At 41.3% G+C, this 25,827-nt stretch overlaps 1 protein-coding gene across 1 annotated transcript in view; it reads left to right on the top strand.

Moving 5' to 3' along the window:
- NAB2 (NGFI-A binding protein 2) overlaps positions 1–25,827 on the top strand; it is a 160,623-nt gene that overhangs the window by 116,665 nt on the left and 18,131 nt on the right. Inside the window, exon 5 of the mRNA XM_078688999.1 lies at positions 17,554–17,683. Within this exon, the coding sequence (XP_078545125.1) occupies positions 17,554–17,683 (130 nt within the window). The remainder of the gene's footprint in view (positions 1–17,553; positions 17,684–25,827) is intronic.

The following is a 25,827-nucleotide window of genomic DNA, read 5'->3' as shown; positions in this document are numbered from 1 at the left end:
ACGAATCGTACTTGCCGGGTTCTAAACTGCTGCCGGGAATACATGGGAACGTCGCCTACAGAGCAATCCGAATCGGAATCGCTTGTATATACGAGTTGTATGGTCTTTTTTACAATTTGTATAGAGTGCGTCTATTTGTACGGATCGTACTTCCAAGGTTGTAGGGGCCTCCTTACAAGTACGAGTTGTATGGGGAAAACGCTCCATACCACGATTTGTACAGCATTTTTCCAGGATCGGAATCACCCTCCTTATGTTATAGTTTTGAATAATGTGCCTAAACTATTGAGAAACCAGAGGGAAACATACAATACCATGAAGAGACAAGTGGTTCATTGGTTTTCTATAAATTCTTTTGTCAGGGCACATATTCTATATCAGGATATAATCATGTTAAGGAGAACTGATTGGCTGGGTACATCTAAGAAATCATGTCAGGGGGAGGAGCCAAGATGGCGTCCGGAGCAGACCTGTAGGCTCCCGGCTCCTTCAGCCTGTTACCGCCGCTCCGTGATCCTGGCATACATCCTGATGCATTTCACTACCGGATGAAGGGCGACGCGGCGCTGATTCCAGAGGTGTGATCCTGGTCTCTCGACCTGCCCGGCGGCCGGAGATAGCCGCGGTGATGCCCGCAGCCCGGGAGCCCGTCTGCGCAGGGGCTCTTTGCCGTTCCCCGGAGACCTGATGGCGGCCAGGATACCTTATCGGCGCTGAAGACCTGGGCACCGGTGGGGACCTCACGGCGCACTGTCTGTGCTGCGACGCATACGGCGATTGCAGAAGGAGGCCAGGAACGAGCGCTCGTTGAGCTGAGGCACCCTATCGCAACGCATCCTTTGTTTGGGGCAGGTACGGACGGAGAGTGTTGCACGGCCATGTTTGATAGCCTGTGCTTGCCTGGCCCCGCGCCTCGCTACCCCCTATGGTACGGGGCGCCTCTCCGCGCTGTGTGCCTCACTGGTGCTGTACTCTGTAAATGCTTTAGCCCCGCAATGACGCTCGCCTGGGCCACGACTATCCTGTGATTTCCCCGGACTTTCGCCATGATGGCTTCGTTGGAGGCACCGAGGTGTGGGGGAGAGCGCCCGTCCCTGTCACTGGCCTGTGTTACCCCGCCTGCGACGGGGTCAGCTTCCCGAATACCTTCCTTGGGAAGTGAGAGCCGGGGGCTTCAGCCTGCAATTTCTCTCAAAATCCTCCTGACTGCCCTGCATGGCCTCCGCGCTGATATGCGCCAAGGCTGCCAAGTGCTGTGGAAGAAGCTGGACGACATGGCGTCGTCGCTGCGGCGGGACTGCAATGTACTGACCCCGCCACATCTACCCTCGTCTCCGCTTGCGCTTCATGGCGATACAGTGCTTCCTTCTGCCGACTGGACAGAGGTGCCCGCTCCCGAATTGACTGGTGCCCGAGATTGTCTGCCTGCTGCCTTTATCAGGGATACTTTGTTTCTCCTTTCACCGGAGAGTGTAACATTGTTGGACTGTTCGTCGCGAGTGCCTTGGGACATATCTACACCATTGTCGATCTCATCACAGACCCCTGGGTTGTGCCCTCCGACTTTGAATTCGAAGAACTTGTATGCTCTGCAGGTTCCTAGGGAACTCACTACTACAGCTGATGGAGTTACTGTTGGATCTCGACGGCCATTTTGTGTTCCTGCGACACTCTCACTCTCTCTGTGGCCATATTGTTTCTCTGCTTCGCTGTGGCTCTGCCTGGTGGGATTCCGACGTTCGGGGCAGGGCTGATGACTTTTCCCTTATTGGCACTGACTGTCCACCTGGTTGTGACCCCGGACTGAAACATTGTCGATGTGTTGATTGTGCATTCAGTGAGACTTCTACCTATTCCATACTGTATTTCCTGTTCTGCGCGCTGGTCTCTCCCTTCATTTCAAGTCGCAAGTATTGTGATCTATCATTTTTGGTTCCTCTCTATGGGGCGACTGTTGTTTTGCGGGCGGGTTGCTCAGGGACGGAAGATGCGGTTGATGGCTGCTGAGCCTGTATTTGTTTCCATCTTATTCCTATGTTGTGGAGGGGATCGACACTCATGGAGGGTTATGTACTGGAGGGCGTCTGAGATCGGGCCAGGGTTCGGCGGTCTCTTTGCTGTACTGTTCTCTTACCTGATGGGAGTTGGGTTTGGGATGTTGTAAGGGGGGCTGTGTGACCGCACGCAGAGCGCGACTTGATTTTCCAGCTGGTTGGATGTTATTGGTTATGGCTCAGCTCTCGCTCGCAGTGCATCCATTATATCATAGCACTCTTGTCTGCGGCGTGGTCGGCGCTACAACAGGCTATCCTGGTACCTAGTGTGCTGCCGGCTCTGTTGAATTTGTTTCGGTTGCCTGACTTGTCATCCACGTTCAATGGGACGGGGGTTTGCCTGTAAAGGGTGGCGTCCATTTTATTTCTCTTTGTCTCTGCACTGCCTGGGGCGGCCATCTTAGTCTTTGTTCTGGCTGGGGCGGGTTTCGGGCGGGTACCATGGTGTAGTGATCGTTTGCGACTTATATAAAGCTAGGGGGTTCCGGGTGTTCACTTGCATTGGCCTATTTTCTGTGGTTTATACCTATGGCGCCTTTTTGGCGCGTATCAACGCTTCAGTTCCTCACATCTATTTTGCTTCTTGTTTCTCCTGACGCCTTCGACTGTGATTTGGAACTGCTCATATCCTGTTGTCTACTCTACACTTGAGGTGGTGTTTTATGGGTCCGGTTCGCGCTCTTGTGTACCGCATTTGTAACCCCCTTGTTTTTCGGTCTTGGTCCTTTTAGACTCTAATGGCGTGTGGATCCTTTTTGGCTGGATGTCCGGGAGATCTGTTATTTTATTGGCTCCTCCCCACCTTCTTTAATGGGGGATCCGGGACTGTCCTTCCTTGCTCCCTTTATCACTTGTGAAAGTTTTTCTTTACCTTTTCTCCTCTTCATGAGTGAGAATCTTTATTTCTTTTCTTTTCTTTTCTTTCTCTTCTCTATATTTCGGGTTCTTTAATGGGCGACAGGCACTTTACCGGAGGGGGGTAGACCGTAGCCTCCGGATTGTTGTAGGGTGGGGGGGGTGGATTTAGTTTTTCTTTTTGTTTCTATGGGCCTTGTTTTTTCTATCGTTTCTATCGTTTCTGCGCTTTCTTGTTCCTTTTTCTGCTCTGGGTCTGACATGGGATTAGTGGGGAGTGGGTGGCGCTGTAGGTGATGCGTAAATGTGTACTGATACTCCTGATGTTTTGCATTATACTGCCATACCGTGGAGTGTTTATCTCTACTGTTGTTCTTAATTATGCTGCCTACCCAGGTTGTGAAGCTACTGTACGGACTCAGCTCTTCTTGCATCTATTCTTCACTGATTTTCTTTAGATCAAATTTAAAAACTTAAACCTCATTGCTCCTATCCTTGGCGACGTGTTCCTGTGTATTGTAACTGCTACTGATTGATGCTATATTGTTTGATGCCGCTGAGGAATTGCATTGCTTACATTTTTGTGCCTACAGTATCGTGGCCGGCCTGCTGGTTGTAGGCCCGTATTTGTTCTCCTTCTTAAGCACAATAAAGGTTTTAAAAAAAAAAAAAAAAAAAAAAAAAGAAATCATGTCAGGGAGATTGTATAGTGGTGTACTTTCAAAGTAAAAAACTAGTGGGTGAGATATTGAAAAATCTTATGCTTTGTGGAAAAGGAGAAAGTCTGGATGCTACTAACTCTATATTGGCAGTTCCCTTGGGCTTTTTTTACAGACCAAATTATGATAGTTTCATGACAAATGTTAGATTTAACTCGCTTTGTATATGCCATTGCATAATAGATATGCACCACTGCGAGGATGTAGTGAAACAGATTGACATACAATTGCCAACCAATTATATGGGATTAAGGATCAGCAAACTATTTATGGTCTGTTAGATGCTGGTAGCACCGATTATACCAGTGAATTTGGTCCGGTAGAGCCTTCACCTACCACCATGAAAGATGTACATTTTTATAATTAAATAACCATATAGTATATTGAAAAGAAACATCATATATAGAGACTTTAGACTCTCCAGTGAATTACCATAGTAATAGTACTCCCATTAATGTATTACTGAAAGATGAATCTAGATTAGACCACAGAGAGCTCTTGAAAATCATGACGTGGAACATTGCAGGCATTAAAAATAAGATGTATGATACCCATTGGCTACAAATGCTGGATGATTTTGGAGTGGCATTATTACAATTAACCTGGTGCACTGAGACCTTTTTCATAAATGGCTACCAGACAATCTGTACCAATGTCACTCCATCTAGGATGGGAAGGGCAAAGGGTGGCCTTGCCACATTAATTGCAGTAACTTCGCCCTTGATCCTAAAGAAAACTCTTATTACATCACAATATTACCAGTTTGTATACCTCTATTCAAATGGAAATCAGGCGATTGTTGTAATACATTTCTACAACAATCTATTTGATAATACAAAGAGTAAGGTAATTAGTCTATTAGAAAAGGACTTGGACTTCTTTTTAAAGGGGGTGGTAAGGGATTATGTTTTAGTTTGGGCGGGGGATTTTAATTGTGTTAAATGTTATTATGAGATAGATGAATCTTGTGGATACTGTGATCATTAGGGTGACAAGATCTCACATTTTTCACATGACATGTATGGGGAAGCAATCAATAAGGTGGTGCAAAAACATGATCTAACAGTACTAGAACTGAATATACCAGAAGGGGAAACAAATATTCACAATTTTGTAGGCGCATGGCCTTCGTCAAATATAGATCATATTATAATATCAGCAAATGGTAGCAACTTGGTTGAAACAGTTTCGATAAACATTAGCCTGTTTAGTGATCATCACCCTTTAAATGTTATATTGAAAATAAAGTTGCCAAAAAAATTACGAGGAAGGACAGTGGATGCTGATATTGATACCCAAGGAAATAATGGTGTCTCCATAAAATGGGCGGGTGTTAATCCAGTTATATTCATGGAAAACATCAGAGACAAAACACAAAAAGACCTAGAAACCTGCTTGGATAGCTCCTCTACTGAAATAGCTACCATAATTGCCTTTTACAACATTACTAAGGAAATTGCAGGTAATTTAACAACTAAAAAGAGGAAGATAATCTGTGATTCTAAACCTAGATGGTTTAGCCATGAGTGTACGAGATTGACAAGATCTCACATTTTTCACATGACATGTATGGGGAAGCAATCAATAAGGTGGTGCAAAAACATGATCTAACAGTACTAGAACCGAATATACCAGAAGGGGAAACAAATATTCACAATTTTGTAGGAGCATGGTCTTCGTCAAATATAGATCATATTATAATATCAGCAAATGGTAGCAACTTGGTTGAAACAGTTTCGATAAACATTAGCCTGTTTAGTGATCATCACCCTTTAAATGTTATATTGAAAATAAAGTTGCCAAAAAAATTACGAGGAAGGACAGTGGATGCTGATATTGATACCCAAGGAAATAATGGTGTCTCCATAAAATGGGCAGGTGTTAATCCAGTTATATTCATGGAAAACATCAGAGACAAAACACAAAAAGACCTAGAAACCTGCTTGGATAGCTCCTCTACTGAAATAGCTACCATAATTGCCTTTTACAACATTACTAAGGAAATTGCAGGTAATTTAACAACTAAAAAGAGGAAGACAATCTGTGTTTCTAAACCTAGATGGTTTAGCCATGAGTGTACGAGATTGAATGGGGAATTGAAACTGGCTCTTATACAAAAACCCAGAGACCCTCATTGGTTAAGTACCGCCAGGAAAGATTATAAAAATACCTTGGAAAAATGAAAAAGGAAGCTCCGTAAGGGGGCCTGGGAGAAATTAAGTCAGGCAGCAGAGCTGAAAGATTCTGCCCTTTCCTGGAAGACAATTAATCATCCGTATTTCAAAGAAAACAATGAAGTAAAGATTGATACAGTAGTTCCACAGGAAGATTGGGTGTTACATTTTGAGAATATTTGTAACCCTGAATGTATAAAAACAATTGACCGCAATGGAGAAAAGTTTATAATAGTAAAACCAGCAATGCACTACCAATAACCATAGGAGAAATCAAACTAGCCCTTGAAAAAAGTGCAAATGGAAAAGCTGCAGGACCAGAAGGGGTACAGATAGATGGTTTTAAGTGTAATATGGATATCTGGATACCCATTTTATTGAATGTTTTTAATGATGCGTTGAGAGGCGAACTACCCTTCACTTGGGTTGAAAGTATAATCATACTAATTTTTAAAAAGGGGGACAGAGGGAAGGCAAACTGCTACCGCCCAATATCCCTACTTGATTCCTCATCTAAGTTGATTGGCCGAATTATGTTGGAAAGGCTTGAAGACTGGGCTAGTGAAAACAAAATCTTGACAGAAGACCATTTTGGTTTTAGAAGGGGTATTGGGACGGCAATGCTTAAATTTAGAATTATTAATAGGGAAGTATACATTGGCCAAGGAGGGGGCACTTCACCTATGCTTTGTAGACCTCACTAGCATCTTTGATTTAGTTAACCATCAAAAACTTTGGCAAACACTGAAGGGCCTAGGGGCCCCAATTAAAATTATTTCATTCCTAATACAAATGTATGCCTCTTTAGCTTGTAGGGTAGGATATGGTAAGATGGGGGAATGTACGCCAGATTTTATGGTAAAGCGTGGTATTAGACAGACATGTGTTTTAGCTCCACTTTTATTTTCATTATATATAAATAATACGGATTTGTTCTTACAAAAATTTGTTGCAAATGCCCCGAAAGTTGGAAAACTCCCCACTCCTGTTTTATTATATGCAGACAATGCGGTCTTAATGTCAAGGACCGCAAATGGCCTGCAATGCTTAATAGAAAATGTTGCCCTATACATGTCGGATATTGATTTACAGCTAAACTTAAAGAAAACGTTTGTAATGACTTGTGGGGGCAAGAAGCCAAAGCATAGAAAACATCACATGGGTGGGGCTTTTATTAATAGAGTGTCTACCTTTTCTTATTTAGGGATGCTATTCTGCAATAATGATACCTGGAACTAGCATATCGATTCATGTAAGATGACATTTTTAAGAACTACTGAGGGTATTTTTAAGTTTGCAGCAAAATTGGGAAATAAACCCATACGGGAAATTTTATCATTATATAGGAGTAAGTGTGTTTAAGGGGTATGTTATGGTGCAGCGATATGGGGGAGAACAAACACGGGCACACTATAAATTAAGGAAAATAAGTTTTTAAAAAGACTGTTGGGCGTCCCTAGTGCAACTCCAAATATCATCGTACACAAATAACTATTTGTACCATATCTAGGTGATACAATAAACATGGCAGGTCTTATACTCTGGCAAGTGCTTTCGGCAAAGGAAGGAACTAAGTTCACAAAAGATTTAATAAAGGACTGCCTGGCCCTTGACCATAGCTTGAAAATACCATGGCTGGAGTACATTTTTAAACTTTTAATGAAATGTAAAGTTAACATTGATAAAAATAATCCTATTACAATACAGGACTACAGTAAAAGTGAATTGAAATCAAGATACTTAACTGCAATGGAGCAGGAACGGGAAAGGGTTGCCAGTCAAAAACTGAGTGTAGTTAGTTATTGTGAACGCCCTCTCATGAGGTGCACCCAGTTATATTTGACATTGGTAAGGAACACACAGCATAGATTCTACCTGATTAGGTTAAGGATGGGTACCTTACATTATTTATTCGCCTTTCCTAGAACTGAAAAATGGTGTCATACATTACCACCTTGTCCATGTGATGGTAAAACTTTACAATCAACTTTGCATTTTATACTTTTTGCCCTTTTTATATGGGTATCCGGAAATCAGTTTTAAAACCTCTCTTCATAAGAAATAGACTTTTTAATCATAAAAATGCTTTTAACTTTGCATGTAGTTTGGATAAAGTGAAAACTATAAGTTCTGTCATTCATTTTGTACAACTCTCAATTAGGAAGAGAAAAGAATATGCACATTTGGATGTACTGTTATATGAAAGACTAGAGTAATAATTAGAATTTATTCACGTACGTTTTTAGATACTCAACTGCACTTATAAGCACTAGCACTTTATTGCATATATTGTGGCAACTTGAACCTCTGTCTTATGGTATTTTCATACACTGACACTTTATTAACTTTATATTGATTCTTTCCCCATACAAAGCTAATTGTGTAAAATTGCGTTTAACTTTGATTATTGTTTTTGATGTAATGCTTGAATGTTTTTCTTTTAGCTATGTATTAGTATGCTTTTATGGTGTTTGTTTCATTTACACCGAATAAAGCTATTTTGATTTGACATGCATTTCTCCCCCATTGTATTATGATGAATTGATATTTTATGATTATTCATATATGTATGTACAATATTTTACCACTCCTTTTTTACCTCTATATATTTACATTTAATGCAACAATGCTTTATGACATGTATTGTCAAAATAAAACGAATTGATTGAAAAATAACTAAACTAAACAAGTAACTAAATCTAAAAAATATAAACATTAAATTAGCACACATATTTTGTCCCTAAATATATCAAACAATATATATTAATAAAAAATGTAATGTAATCTCTTTAGTTGGCTTTCTTGCCTACTGATTTACGTTTTGTATGTCTCATGTCAAACTGTCACCGACACAAAGGGAAGTTTCATGTTAAGATGTGGCTCCTTATGTCGACTCCTCAAGGAATAGTTACACTAGAATGTAGAAATTACCTCTCATATACCAAATGGCGGGTTTAAATTAATGATTTAACTAATATCACAATATGTGAAAGGGCTGAACCACCCGGGAAAGAGACAAAAGATTGTAGATTATCTGAACAGACTAAAAGATAACGTAATACTTCTCCAAGAAACCAAATTGGACAACACGCTAGCTCAGAACTTTACACACAGTCACTTCTCAGATGGAGCCTACTCAGCAGCCTTAGGAAAAAAGAGTGGGGTACTCAAACTAATTACAAAAAAGTCCAGAATTAACTTAATCTCAAACAACTCTGACTCCCAGGGTTGATGGGTCATCTCAAAACTCAGTAAAGATAATACTGAATTCTATGTAGCTAACATTTAGTGACGATCCATCTTTCGGAATGATGTATACTCACAACTGGGAACATTCCTGGTACAGCTTCCATTATTTTAGTGGGTGACTTTAATTTACCTCTTTACCCACATTTAGATAAAAACTTCAGATTCCCATTTCACCCAAATAAGTAACACAAAATTCTGAAGAAAATCTGTTCGAAATACAATCTAGTAGAGGCTTGGAGAATTCAGAACCCGACAGAAAGAGAATACACCTTCTACTCCTTTCTGCATAAATCATACTCACGGATAGACTACCTCCTGGTCTCCAGTAATACCTTGTGTAAAGTAGACCAAACGACAATCGAACCTAGGATAATCTCAGATCATTTTTGCATCACACTGTCCTAAAAAACAGACAAGTTGCCTGTTTAATGACGAAGTACTAAGTAACCGAAGTGATCTACAGGCTATTAAGGATACGATAAATAATTTTCTAATTGAAAATAAAGCTGATGACACGTCAGACCTAACAAGATGGGAGGCCCTTAAACAGCAGTAAGAGGGGAAATAATCAAGATAAGAGCAAAAAATAACAAAGAAGTCAACGCTAAATTAAGTACCTTGGAGAAAGAAATTACTGACCTGGAAAAAATACACATTAATAAGAAAGACGATGAAACCTTCAATAAAATCCTCAACAAGAAGTACGAATATAATGAAATCATCAGTAATAGAACGGGAGTTTGGATTAATAAACAAAAAAGCATCAAGTTGTGTGAATTTAACAGAGCTGTTAAATCCCTTGCATCCTACCTAAAATTCAGAATACAAAGATACGCGATCAATGCTATGAAGGACAAATTTGGAAACGTTAATACCAACCCTCAGAGGATAGCTGATATCTTCAAGGACTTCTATAAGGACTTATATGAGGAAAACACTATTATAAATCACTCAAAATTTAATGACTATTTAAATGGTGTCACCCTTCCTAGCCTCACAGATGTGGAAAACGCCACAATTAACAGTCCGATTAGAGAGAATGAAATACTAATGGCGATAAAAGATTTAAAACCGGTAAAGCACTAGGCGCCAACGGGTTTAATGCCTAATTCTTTAAAGCCTTTACACCATGGCTTCTGCCACCACTTCTGAAACTCTTTCATCACTTTACAGATACTGGTCAGGTACCGGGCACACCATCTGAAGCAATCATAACTTTCATACCCAAAGAAGGTAAAGACCCCCTCTTACCTAAAAACTACGGACCGATATCAGTAATTAACCTCGATTTCAAAATCTATGCTGCGATTCTCTCAAATAGGATTCAACAACACATTTCCAAACTAATACACCCATCCCAGGTAGGTTTTTTAAAATGTAGGCTCTCCAGTGACAACAGGCATCTATTGTGTCATACCATAGAAAAGGCTTGACTCCTCGACTCACCAACTGTAGCCATCACACTAGACGCGGAAAAAGCCTTTGAAACGGTTGACTGGAGATACCTTAAGGCTGCTCTGGAGAAATTTTACCTGGGCGGGAATTTTATCAAAATGATTATGGCTCTCTATCATAACCCATCTGCCAAAGTTAGAGCTGGAGGCATAGTCTCCTCTGCATTTAACCTAAAACAAGGGACAAGGCAAGGTTGCCCTCGTTCACCCACTCTTTCTCTTAGCATTGGAACCCTTCCTCCAATACATCAGAGAAAACCAAGACATTACGGGTGTCTCATTCGATAATGCAAACGGCAAACTGGCTGCCTACGCAGCCGACGCGCTAATTATCATTGAAAATGCCCCTACAGCCATTCCAGTCCTGATATACAACATAAACCAATTTTCAGAAGTGTCAGGAAACTCCCTCAATAAAGACAAATCTGAGGTAAAACTCCTCAGCCACTGTGGTGAGAAAAGCATCCTGGGCTCCTCAGGTCTCACTTGGCAACAGGATACTATCAAATATCTAGGCCTAGAGTTCACCAATGATCTAATCACGACCCTACATACAAATGAAAGAATACTGTCCCAAAAAAGGGACACTCTTTTAGATACTTGGTCCCCTAAGTTTTTATTGTGGTGGGGTAGAGCTGAGACTCTAAAAATTATGCTCACTCCCCTTGTAAATTATCTTATTAGCATGCTACCCATGACCCTAACAGAGGTATTCTTGAAAAAGGTTGTCAGGGCAGAAAACCTAGAATCTCCATGAAAAAACTAAAGTTGGCCAAGGGAAAAGGGGGCCTCTCTCTTCCTATTTTCAGGAATTATCAAACAACCTTCTTATGTAAGCAGGGCACCAATTGGTTTATTGGAAACCCAACTTATGCACCTCCCTGGGTGGCGATTGAAAAAAATCACTCATACAGAACACCCCTCTTGCTGCACTAGCCACGATGGATACACTCCATCTACCACATTCTAGAAACATCATACAGAACCCCAAAAGAGCTCTCATCACCCTTGACTCACAAATGGAGACTAAACTACATCAGTCGCACTTATCATCTCTGTGACATAACCCATAGCTCAAATTGATGGCTCCCCAGTTTTCTGGGCTGACTGGTCACACAAAAGCATCAATCTAGTACAAGATATCTCTGAAGGTAACTCTCCACTACCATACTCTTCGCTACAAAAGAGGTTTAATCTAACGAATATCGATTTTTATAAATTCTTGCAGCTTAAAGTAAAACTCGCCAAAAAGAATCTCTCGACTGACACTCCTCCCATTATTACCCTTATGACTCGCCTACATAAAGTAGGCCACTTGGTATCCAGTAAATACAAAATTCTACTTCCGAACCAAAATAAAGCTCTCTCTTGCAATCAGCACAAATGAGAAGCTGAATCAAACAAATTGATATAACCTTTGACTGGGCAAATATCAACAAATCACCCTTTACTCACAAAATGTCACCTATTCTATCACAAACAAAATATATGCTTATAAATTGGACATACTAGACTCCCGCAAGACTCTTTAAAGTTGGTCTCAAACAAGACCCAAATTGCTGGTGCTGTTACACACAGGAGGGTTCCCTAGCACACATGTTATTTGGATGTCCCCTTCTCCTAGAATTTTGGAATAAAATCTTAGAATGTATTAGGCACGCCCTTGACAATCTACCAACAATTCTCCTATATCATCTTAGGGCTCACTCTAGCACAGAGGTCTTCAAACTTTAGGCGGCCGAGCCCCCCATCTAAACCTTTTTACACGTCGAGCCCCCCTACCGCCACTTCCACCTGACAGATAAGTTCTGGGAACGGGACTCTGCATCATTTATGGCCATTCCCTCCTGCAGAGCCCAGGTTGTATAGGGCAAATAATATTAAATAAAGTAAGAGTGTTTAGTATACTGAAGTTTTTGTAGTGCATGTGCTTATTCTAAAGTTAAAATGAAAAGTCTCCAAGAAAACAATTAGCCCAAAAAATTACATTGGTGCTTTATTTTTCACATAAAACACAAAATGTAGGATAGATTAGCAAAAACACTCCCAAAACATAGGTGTGGGAGTGCATGTTTTTCTCCACAGAGACAATGTGTGGATGGATTCTTGCTTCTGCCATTCTTAGGTTGTGCTCCACTTCCAGTCTGCAGCAGGGCCTGGAAACGGGAGTGCTCACAACATTTTGCAATATATTTTTTGTAGTTTTATATAGGGCGAACATGACCTAAAGGTATTGGAGTCCTTTACAGGAGCATCTTTTACATTACACAAGCACACATTCATTTTTTGTAAGCACAGGGAGATTAAGTGATTTGCCCAGAATCACAGGATGTTGAGCAGATGTCAAGAATTGAACCTGATTTCCCAGCTCTACAGTCATCAGCTCCGGCTGTTGTGCCACATCCTTGCCCCTAAACAAGATATTAGAAAAAGAAGTTCCACAAAACATGCTTTCTGACACAATTGAAAAATCCATGATTATGTGGAGTATGGCCAGGTGTAGCCATGTCTGTAGGAGGCCAGCCGCAGTTTTCCAAGAAGGCCTAGGGGACATTTACATCATACACATGTGATATAAGTGATTCAAGAGGATATATACATCTTTATTCTCTAGCAGCATCAAGAGCCAATTTGTTAGCATAGTTGGCTTATAAAGAAAATCGCCTTCCAAAGCTTCAGAAATAGCTGCCAAGAAAACATTTAAATTTGGTCTATGAAAAAAGCGAGGACAGATGGTAGGCACACTTCACAATATTTGTTATATTTGACTTGTGGACTCAGCTCTTGGGATTGGAACATGTTAAACAAGCACCCACGACTTTAATCAAGGTCAAATTCATTTTTCGTAAGTCACTGGTAAATTAAGTGATTTTACCCAGGATCACATGATGTTGAGCCAAACCCAGGACTCAAACCTGGGTCTCCAGAACCAAAGGCAGCACCTATGGCATTAATGACAAATCCACTCCTCCTTGAAATATCCAACGTTCCCACTAGTATTGGGACGAAGGGGAAAGGAGCGAGGCTTTAAAAAAATAATACAAAAAGCTCTTCACTCTTACCTGCCAGAGAATGGAGTCTTCAGGAAGGATGTAACCATTGTAAACTCCTTGCACTGAAACGTACTTCCGACGTGAGAAGCAACATGGGGTGCAACTAGACAGAACTTTGGAGGGGGACTAACATTCACAGCCAGGGCTGGCCCTAACACTGATCGCACACGTGAGAGGGACAGGTGAGTGAAGTGTCGCATGAGCAGGGTGAGTAGTGTGCTCGTGTGACTGCAGGGTGAGGTACAGGGTGAACTTGTGTGACTGCAGGATGAGGTACAGGGTAAACAGCGCAAGAGTATTGTGAGTGCAGAGTGATCAGTGTGAGTGCCGAGTATGCGGTGTGCTCATGTGACCGTAGGGTAAGTGGAGGGAGAACGGTGTAAGTTCATGGTGAGTAGCATACGTGCAGTGTGGTCACTGTGAGTACAGGGTGAGAGGGTGGGTTGAGTGCATAGTGATCAGTGTGAGTACATTGTGATCCCTGTGAGTGCAGGGTGAGTGTGAAAGTGAAGGACGAGAATGAGGAGTGAGTTTTCTGAATGCAGGGTGCATTCCCAGACACAGTTGCAGTTACTCAGCATGTTATTGAGGCTTGGTATTGGGTTTTCAGATATAAGTTAAACTATTGCTCTTATGGCATTATTCAAGGTCCAGGGATTGAGGGTGGAGGAAACAAATATTGTGCTCATCCTGCAATAAACTTCCAGTCTTGTGATTAGGGTTGCCAGCTCAATATATTGATGTCTCAGAAGGTACAAAAGTAAGCAGTCAACCAAAAGCCTATTTTCAGGACTGATCTGTGCACACTTAGAACAGCAAAAACACATATAAAGCATTTTTAATTGTGTTCTAAGGCTTCCTGAATGATCTATGACTTATAATTAAAGTGAATAAAGATTGAAACATCACATTACAAAGGAATACATACTATTTTATTTATAACCCTATTAGTGTCAAGACAAGGCCTTTGCAGGCTCTTTAAACAGCACATGGCTGGCCTTTTTATTTTGGTAACCCTACTTTATATTCCGTTTCATGAAATGCATTCTCACATTAAGGCAGTAAAAAGTAAAATGTAGCAATAGGCAGAGGGGGGCACAAGGCGTACAGGAACCAGAAAACAAACAGCCTCTTTAATCAGTTTACAAAGGTATGTAAATATGCACATGGGGGCAGATTTACAAGCCCCTTGCCCCACTTTTGCGTTACTTTTTCCATGTTAAAAGTGGCCCAAGGGGCTTGTAAATAAGCCCCATGGTTTTTAACAGGCGCACACTGCCCATGGGCTCAAAAGGCTTCAGCATGCCTCTCCCCCACCCACCCCACCCGTCGTGTGTGTCAGCCCGGGCTGAGACAGCTTCTCGGGCCCACAAACAGACAGTTTTGGTTCTGCCAGCCGCACCCGAGTACTTCACAGGTCTTTAAAAGACCATTTACGCGTTAATGAGGCTTTGTTGTTGTCCACCCTTTCCTAGAGCCCCTGCATCTCCATGACAATGAGAATTAGCCCCCCCAAAATCGTCGTGCCTCTGGCCTTTAAAGACCTGTGACTCTTGACACTCTCAGCCGAGCCCCCAGCGGCTGGAGCTGCAGCAGCCGGGGCTGAGATGCACGTCTGGCGCCTGGAAGCAACATTGTGGGGTGAAGTGTGCGCTCCCCCTGAAGGGGTGCGGCGCCCCTCCACAGTTTGAAGACCTATGCTCTAGCATGTAAATTAGTACTAAACAACTGGAAAAACTTCAGAACGGTCTCATTCCACTTGTGGCTAGAATGGCTGACTTTTCTCAGAGGTGCCGATAAGATTGCATTACAGATGTCACCGTGGAGAACCCCGCGTTATTCAATATGGAGGGCACTGGATGATAGTGCTTTTCCACACAAACCTCCATGAATGCTAAGAAATCTCATTGTATGGCAAATATAATCTACATCCACCGAAAGGTTACCACTCCTCAAGGTCACTCTCAGAACCATCTTTTCTCAACCACATGAGGAATACACTTCCTTTTACTCACACCTGTGCAAATCTGATTCGTACACGAGGTCTCATAAAGAATTTTCTTGTTACCTACTTGTACGAAGTCTTATTCTTCTACCTGTTAATGTCCAGGCTGATATATATATGGGAAGACCAGGACTGTAACACTTTGCTGGAAATATAATCCTCGTATATGTATCTACGATAACAGTCATGTATAATTCCTCTGTACAGTATTCAATAACAGAGAAATGTGATGTATCAAATATATAACCCAATGTCTTATCGATAGGAAGGTAATAAAGAAATGTAACATATTGCTGGAAATGTAATCAATGAGATGTATCAAATACAGAACCAAATTAAGCCTCACTTTGTGCATAGTCTTTTCCCCTTCCCATCAATGTAACTCCCCTTTCTATCTGTACATTTTGTTTTCTTTTACCACTGTACATCTCTGTCTGTGAAATTAATAAAAATTCTTTGAACATAAAAAATGTTTATGTAATTAATTTTAAAAATGCATTAATTAATAATACAAATGTAAATTTAAAAATAGAAATATTACTAACATAACCAATATATAGCAATTGAAAATAATCTAAAACTATAAACATTCATACTAAACATAAAATATGCAATGAAGTTACAAAATACTACTTAATAAAAGAGTTAAAATAAATTAAAAACTGAAGCCAACCAAACATATATGAATTCAATATGAAATATTTGAATACATAATTTACAAAATAACTAAATGATTTCTCCAATTAGTAATTAATAAATACATTTTGAAATGTATTAACATATATTTATAAACTTACCAAACCTATTTACATACTCACAAAACACTCCACAAATAGTAATAATTATATATATTTTTAGGACATAACATACACGAACATCATTTTACTAGAACAATAATTACAATGGTAATAAAAAATATTTATTCTACATTTGTTCAGTCCAACCAAATATTAATAAGGTTTTTTTAAAATTAAATTTAGTAATTTACATATTTAATAAAGAGGATAACCAATTAGATATAAGGTACTCAATGAAAGAATAAAAAAAAAGATTTAAAACTCTTTGCCCATTTCCCCTGCAAACCCAATAGCAGTAAATGAATTAACAGAGTATATTCATTTATTATGTATACATAACACTAAACATTTTAATACCAAACAGTAAAACTAACATAAATAGGAAAAAATAATTTACATAAATAATATTTTGCCAATTAAATGTAAGATTCAAGTAACAGTTAATTAAATATTACAATATAACTATTGGAAAACACTTCCATTTTACCTACATGAATGCAACAACATGCCAATCTAAAAAAATCCAATTAAATAAAAGAAATGTTTTAATATATTGCTAAACCAAAAAACGTATACTAAAAGTTACAAATTAACAATAAAAAAGATGTCAGATTGTGGCACTTAAATTTATAATCATTAAAAAATGTATACAATATTTTAAACAACAGTAGTAAATAAAACTATATTACATTTTTTGATATTATTGATAAACGATTTTTTAAGAAACAATGTTATCTGCAATATTATGATATCCTGCACTTCACAATATTTTTGCAAAAATACAAAAAATCACTATATTTTTGAAACAATATTAGCTATAAACACCCTTCAAGACCTGAGACAAATTAACTTTGAAAGTAGGACTACATCATCTGCCAACAATACTGTTAAAGATTTCAAATGTTTGTAAAGTGAAATTTCAATGAGATTCTAGCTTTAGTGAAATTACCTTCAGTTGTTTGATGTTGGTTAAACAACAGAATTGAGTATGAGCACGACTTTCCTCTATGTTAAGTCTAGTCCTTTTTTTCTGTAACCCTATATGAAATATTATGGTTTTGTGCCATTTTGAACCCTAAATATTCAAGTTTTTTTTAAAAACTGAAAATGTATCTGGACAATAGAAAAAGAGAAAACAGTACACGAATATATAATGCAGCAGATTTATCTTGCTTTTACCTATGCTACTCTAGGTGGTGGAGCCTGGGCGTCTAGAGATATTGCAGCAGGTTGGCTCAGATCCTTACGGCTCTACATACCGTCACAGCCCAGAAGAGGACAGTGGCAGCGTCTCGGGTGAAAGTTTTGATGGTCAGCTCCATGGTAAGCATTTGTGGTCCAGTAATGTCCCAGTGAATAAACAAGCCCTGTATCGACATTATTACTTACTATCTCTTACGGTACCTGGTCTTCCTGACCTGGAACTAATATCAGTAGCCTATTCCAATAGTGAGAATCATTCTTCAGCCTCAGGGTGTCCGTATTGTGTGCACCTCTATGAGCCCCATTCCCTTAGGATAGCGAGGCATTCATTCCCTCCACCTGGTCCTTCTGAAAGAAACCACTCCTTGCTGAGACCCTTGAGTTTACCATGTTGGCGATCCAATCATTTGTTTTTTGGCTGTCTTTTCTAAGGTTGCTTTAAAAAAAGTGGCTATTGTATTACACAAGCATGCCAAGTGTGCAGTAATTACTCACGCCTTTCTCACAAGGTTACCTACTAAAAGGTAGATTTCCCTTAAAACAACACCAAAACTTACTGCATAAAAATAATGACAGATCAAATATATTTTGTATTTGTTGAGTTGCTCCTAGAAGTCTTGGGCATGACAACATAAGGGTTTACAATGAGATAAAATGACAGTAAATTTTCATGAGTAGTAAGATTTGTTTCTATGACAAATCTGAGGTTATTTCAACGTGTGTTTCATTCTGAAGGTTTATAGAAAGCTACTGCCTTTTTTGAAGGTGCTTTTACCATTTCAAGTTTGTCGAGCCAATGCCTATCTAGCACAGATTCCTTCCTTTCTGTTTTGCCTTTTTATGAATCTATAGAGCTTAGGAAATGTTCTGATTACAATTGCCTTGATTTGAAATGAAAAAAAACACACTTCTGTTATTTTACACCTTAGATACATGGGTAGACGGGGTGAATAATTACTACAGGATGCAGTCCATTTTATTATTCCTTTGCTCACAGTGCGGTTACAGACAAGGATCAACTAAATGCAAATCATTCTCGATATGCCTTGATTGCAAGGCCAAATCCATTTGACCGTGAACACAAGCAACTCCAGACAGTCTTGATGGACCTCATTAGTGAGACTCTGCTTCTCCAGCATTGGATTTTTCATATATTCACTTACTTGATTTTATGTTATGTTTATTTGTGAAGTGCACCTTCACCCGCGAGAGTACCCTGGTGTTGAGCAAATGTTTACCTAGCCCTGCCTAAGATAGATTAGATCATTATAAAGGTTGGTCTTCAGTTTCTTTCAGAATTCAAGAAGAGATTAGGAGGATCTGATGTGGAGTGGGATTCATTAAATTTGTTTCTTAATTGATTTTCTTTCTTTGATCAATGAGTTCCACTGTGATTTTGAAATAGCAGTATTAAAATCTAATGTGTTGGAGAGACTGTCAGGAGTATCACTTAGCAGCACAATCACCTCACTTGCAAACACACAAATAACGCTGGACGTAGTTACGCAAAGTGCACTACGCGAGCTACACGAACTGCATAGTGCACTGTGCAAAATGCTGTTTGTACTGATTGCACAGTGCCGGATGCTTGTCCGCACTGTACGATCAGTGCAAACCGCATCTTGCACAGTGCAAGCGGTCGTTTTCTGCCGCTCGAGTAGATTTCTACTCGAGCGCCTGCTTTCTCAACATGGACTGGTAGTTTCTCATCGCGAGCATACGCGACCACTCGCAATGAGAAACCTGACCTCCCCGCGTTGAGAATATCGCCGGGAGGTTTATTTTCCACTCTCGTGATTGGCAACTTGATGTTAAAGATCGCGACCGAGGAAAAAGTATCGCCGGGATGTCATTTTTCTCGCTCGCGGTCGCCAACTTGACGTTGAGGACCTATGCTACGCGTGCTTGCACCCTGCTACGTGCAATTCGCGTAGTGCAAAGTATCGCAATCTTCGCAAACTACGTGAGTGTAGCGTAGTACTTCGCCCAGGGTTAAACACAAACTCCTGACAGTGCAGTGAGGGTGTACTGAACTGCTTTTGCTTTAGAGTACACCATACCTCAGACTTTTACTGCACATCCAGTGTGAAGAGAACCCCGTCAGAGCTCTGCCTTATTCTTTTGCATTCATCCCTTTTTCTTGTTAAATTCTCATTTTTTCTTCCTAGGTTTATCTGAAGCTTTCAACAGCCTCTATTGCAGAGCCATTTTGACATTGAGGTTTGGACCCATGGAATATATGGCTTTCAGCATCTTGTAAGACTATCCGTAGGAGGCCCTATGTAAGCCTTGTGGCGCCTGTGTATAAAAGATACTCTGTACTGAGTATCCCCAGGAGATGCATTACTGCACTATCAGATGAAGGCATTACCTCTCTCCTTCTACTCGAGGATGTATGAGCTAATAAAGTCTCTTCTCAGCCTCTCCTGCAACTTTGGGCCCGGAAGTTGAAGATTAGTCTGGGGAAGAGGCCCTCTTTAATCTCATCATCAGTTCTATCTAACTGCGGTTCAAATGCGAGGAAGAAGAAGAGGATTTAGCAGACCTGCATGAGGAACAGGCAGATGATGCAAGGTCAGCACACCTGTCCCCCTTACCTCCTAAGATGATGCATGGTCTTGTTAATGGCACCAGTATTATGAGTAGAAGTATGATTCATATTATGAAGATACCCATTATCTTGAATCAACATTGCTGCAGGACCCAGTGAGCCTAATAAGAAATATCCAAGAAGGTAATAGACATATCCCACCACATCCAAATTCAGCCCAAACATCACAGGTACCAGCAATGTGAGATTGCTGGTCTCACTCTAAGAATCATACCCTTTCATCTGAAATCTCCCCCACAATGTTTACAAAATGCCTGTCACCAGTGGTACGTAGCAAACACACCAAGGGCATCAAGTATTCTACATCCACTCAAATTCAGTTTTGTGGGGGGATTCTGAACACCACTACATAGAAAGCCTTCTCATTAGCAGAAACAATTAAATGCCATCAAAGTATGTAACATCAGTTGCAAATGTTGCTCCATACATCTGGGTACTTGTACAAATCACTGCATTAAATTATGTCTTCCTACATTTCTCTCATCTTCTATTGCCACCAAGTCAGAAGGAGGTCGATGCCCAATGGCTATAGGTCTCCTGAACTTTTGATGACTAGATCACCATTACACCCAAGATCAAGGTGTCTTCACTGGATGGGTCTCTGGAGAGCTGGGGTGCTCCCCATCAGGAAGTAGCTGCAAAAGGCCACTGGTCTCTGCCAGAGAAGCAACTTCGTGAAAATGTTGTAGAGCTCATAGCCGTCATGAAAGGCCTTCTGTTGTTTTTGGCCAGGTTTGCAGGCTAAAAGAATCTGATAAGGAATGACTACACCACCTTCAGGTTTTACGGGGTGGAATGGGGGGGTATCCCCTTTTCTGTCAGAGGAAGCCGAACTTATTTGGAATGAAAGTGGAAAGCAGAAGATTGTCACAAGTGGATGCAAAACAAACCATAGCTGGATATAGTGTGTAATCTATGGTGCCAGCCAAATCTTGACCTCTTCTCAAAAGCGGCCAAAAAGAAATAGCAATTATTTGCTAGCTGATATTGAAACCACGATCAATGAGATGTATTTTCAATTAATTTGTCAGCTTATATATTCCTCTGGGTTGCTGGCTGATACTGGCACTGAACAGAGCAACCTCAAAACCAAGGCATAACAAGCTTAATAAGAAATGTTTTTTCGTTTGGTGTATGTAGAAAGTTTTGTACCCGGTATGCACTATGCCTCACCAGAGTCTGCCCTATCTTCTCCATCAGGCCAAATCTAGAATCAAGCACACTTGCATTAAGTTCATTGGTCAGCCACTTCAACATTCTGGCTTTCACTAGATAGACCACTGGTGTTCTCCTGCAGGATCACCAGGGAATTCCTGATATTCCTTCCTTGTTAAGAACATTCCCACCAGTGTGGTGCCCAAAGCACTATCCTTGGACAGCTTAAGGAAGGTCCATGTGAGCTTGTTCAAAGAGCAGACACTGAAGGCCTGATTACGAGTTTGATGGTCTGACCGCCCGAGAACCGCATCTGCACCCACCAGTAGCCACATTTATATATTTTTATATTTGTTTATACAGTTTTGTATAGCGCGCGAACGAGACCTAAGTGGGTCTCAGAGCGCTTCACAATTTGAATGGGTAGGAAATAATAGAGGGAAAGGACCAGCGTTACATATAAATGCAAATACGAACAGGTTCCCAGGGGGTATCGGAATACATGACATTTAGAGTAGGACATGTACAGGACTGGGAGAGGAACATACATTATTTAAAAGTGCATAGCAGGCGACGCTGGGATTAACAGGTGTACGCCAATCTAGTGGCACTCAGCGGACGGTGAGTAAGAAATGGAACCATGGCCATTTAAGGCAAGAACTCGTTCATTAGGAATATTTTTTACTTCCTTTTTGAAAGAAGCCGTGGGAGTGATTCGATGAACTTCCGGTTGTAGAGAGTTCCAGATTTTCAGGGCTGAGCCTGAGAAAGCTCTGTGACTCATTCTCTTGTTGTGGAGAATATGTGGTTTCAGGAGCAATGAGCTTGCACTTCGTGATGGTCTACCCCCTCCAGACAAGGGCTTTGTAAGTCATGCAGGCAATCTTAAGCTGGTATTCTTGCTTTGTAAGGCAACCAGTTTAGGGATTTTAGGGCTGGGGATATGTGAGCATTTCTTTTTGTACCGGCAATCAATCTGGCTGTGGCATTCAAGGATGCCCTTAGTGGGGCCAAGGTATATTTGGGAAGGCCATAGAGCGTGGTGCTACTGTAGTCTAGCCTAGGTAATACGAGCGCTTCATCGGCCTGCTTGAAATCATCTTGTGGAAGAAATGATTTGAGAGTTCTTATTATACTCATCTGGTGATTAGCACACTTCCTTACATTACTAATATGATTCTGCATATTCTAGTGCTTGTCAGGTGTTATTCTGTGGGATTTAGATGATTCATTCATGTGGGGAGAGCAGTTGAAGGCAGTGAGGTGTTTCATCCCGAGGGTGATCTTAGGGGGTGTGATTAGGAGGCGAAATGAGAAGGATTTACGTTTTGGAGGTGTTGAGCAAAAGGTGGTTCTCAGTTAGCCAGTTTTGAGTATTCGTCAGGGTAGCGTTGAGTGAAGTGAAGTCTTCAGGGGAGGTGATATTCAGATAGAGTTGATTGTCATTCGCATACATATGAAAAAGAATGTTTGCGGAATTTAGTGCATTTGCTGACATTGCTGGCAGTCTATAGACCACCGTATTATGAGTTGACCGCGGTGCCGGCGGTGTGGATGCGGCGATCTTGTGATGGTGGTGAGTACTTTTTCCAAATATATTGATGCCTGTGTGTACATTTCAACTGCATATGTGTTGAATGCACACATATGCATCATACATGTGGAAATATACCATCTACCCATTGCCGGAGTCCGGCCTATATGTGGCTAGTCTAGGCGATGGGTACATGGTACGAAAAGAACTCACCTGTAGATCGTCACAAACAGGGTCGTAATCCTTGGGGTAAAGATCCTGCTGTGAATGGGGCACTTGAAGAAAGGGATCCATGTCGGCCTCGGCCTGGAAGAGCAAGAAAGGGGTGAGTACACACCCCAAATCCTTCATTGTCGCCATTTGAAGCAGACAGTTAGACCGCCACAGTCAACTCATGGAAAAGACAACTCGTAATACGGACGGCAGTGCAACTCCCCTGAACTGCCCTATGGCAGCTCTCTTTTCCCAACAGCGAAGCCAGCGGTCGGAAGTCTCAGCGGTTCAGCAGCGGTCTTTTCATAGGCAATCGGCCCAACTCGTAATACGGCAGTTGGAACGCCAAGCTCTCCACAGTCGGACCGCTACTGCCGGCACTGCGGTCCATAGACCGCCAAATTTGTAATAAGGCCCTGAATGTTTTTTATTGAAAGTTGCTCTTCCTTTGATGCACACCACCCTAGGGAGGTCAGAGTCATAACTATACCATTAAAGATAATTCTAAGATTACCTACAGAGAGATTTATCTTGTGTACCAATCCTAGGTTTATTCCTGAAGTGCCAATGGACTTTCATCATAATGGAACATTGGTTCTACAAGAGTTATTTCAGAACCTCACAAATAAAGTAAAGGGGGCTCTGCTATTTCTGGAAATATGCCGGTGTTTGTTTTAGACAAGGCACATATAAACTGTCAGATGTCCAGATTTGCGATCTCCTTTTTGTATAGATGTATAATAAGATCTCCCATCAGGGAAAAATTGATATTCAAGAGAATCATAGAGAGTAATTAAGAGGCATTAATCAGTAGTGTTCTTAGTCAAGCTTGTAGCATGTACACAGAGCATCAGAAATGGTCCACCAGCAGAGACATAATTAATCGGGAGGTTTCCTTACGTTTATGACATTTTTTGCATTGGCTCCATGCCTTTCTGAATTGTTGTAGGCCACATCAACTGGTGTATACAACCTCCTTCACTGCAAGGTGTCAGGAAAGAGTTTATTGTTCTTTTATAAAAACAAATAGTCAGCAACATTGCTTCGCATCTAGATCTACCTGGGTCTCTAGTACCATGGAGAGAAGGTTCATTATCTTTCCATGGAAATCTAGTGTCCTGAGACAGAGTGTGTGAAAAGGTGCCCGCCCAGCCTCAGCCGCTTGTGCATGTATCATCATTAAACCTCCCAATTTGTCTGTGTGTGTGTGCTTGCATGCATGTGTGTCTGCTTATCCCCAGTTGAAGAGCATTTTCTCTAGAACACTTTCTGAAGGATATTTCTAACTGCATATTATTAATCTGTAGAATATTCCAGAGGAGCCAGCCTGGATCAGGAAGCTTATCATAGCACTGCTCAGGCATGCCACTAGGTGGGGCTGTGTCACTCCGTGTTGGCTTGTTCCACCCCAGAAGTAAGTGGAGCCATGTGTAGGCTGCCACCACTGTGGGCCGTCAGTTCCTTTCTTTCGGCACATGGATCTGGAGTTCTGCTTCCTATTTTCGTCGGTTTGAATGACCTTTTCAAATTCAGCACTGCCAAGTACCCCACATCACACGTTAGACTAACGCATTTCAGTGGTGTGGTCCGCATCACCATACTGAAATGCAAAGTCATGCATAAATGATAGCGCCTCCTCAGCTGTGAAGCCGGAGCGCTACCAGTATTCATAACCAAACTGAAACTAAGCTGGAGTGGCAGTGCGTGCTACTCCCAGCATGCTTGGGGGCTGCTTTAGAGTCCGCAGCTCAGCTCTAGCTGCTTCTCTGGTGCATTGTCGAATATTCACCCAGCACCACACGTCTTTGATACATTTTGTGAGCCTGACATGACTCAGACACTTTAATAGCCAAGGCACGACCGATGTCCAGCTGCTGCCGGTGGCGGCCCGACTTCGGTACACGGTGATAAAATTGCAGGCTGCATTGGCAATGCAGCGCTGCTCGTACATGTTCCACAGTAAATTCAATGCAGCACAGTAAATTTGATGCAGATCCCGCGACCAGGCCCGACGACCCACCGGCTGCTGAGCGGTTCCTCAACAGCCCAGAGAATACACCATCACTCCAAACTTCACTTCTGTGCAGAGCTGTGCTGCGCCTCACTCAGAAGCCTGGCCGCAGTGTTTACAGTGGGAGTCTTTGTGGCTTTGAGGCGGCCCGTTACTGAATTCCTCACTACCTCGCTAAGTGAGTTTCTTATCTCTTTGCTATATAACATCCCCTATAATGAATAGCGATAGTAGTGCGTGGTCATGATGGTCAGCTGCAGCTACCTGCTGCCCGGATTCAAGCAGGAGCATGGCAGGCAGTGATACGTGTGATACTAATCCAAACAGGCATGATGTTGGGACTGAGGCTCGCATGAGACAGGCAGCAGAGCTGGTGTGCAGGGAGGTACGTGGTTCTGCTTAAGTCCACCCAAGGAAGATCTATCCTGTGTTTGGGGGTGGAGGGGTGTTATGGAACATGACTCTCATTTGCAGACAGTATGGCCTCTCACATCCTGTTCGGTATTGTGTGTCCCAGTGCCCTTTCATTTCTGGTGTTATGCAGCATTTTTAAGAACTTCTTAGAGTTTCTCATTGCTCATATGTGTGCAATTGCTGACATTAATAGGTTTTCCTGGTCTTCATTGCTGGATTTTGCTTGTGGGAAAGTGTCACTCATAGTCATTGAATGTCACTTATAATTATACGGGATTTATGAAAATGTCACACATAAGCAATCTGAAACCTTGCCAGCTATGCAA

The sequence above is a fragment of the Lissotriton helveticus genome, chromosome 1_1, assembly GCF_964261635.1.
Source record: "Lissotriton helveticus chromosome 1_1, aLisHel1.1, whole genome shotgun sequence".
Lineage (NCBI taxonomy): Eukaryota > Metazoa > Chordata > Amphibia > Caudata > Salamandridae > Lissotriton > Lissotriton helveticus.
Note: the sequence above shows the minus strand (reverse complement) of the source record. Positions and strands in the feature narration are given on the sequence as shown.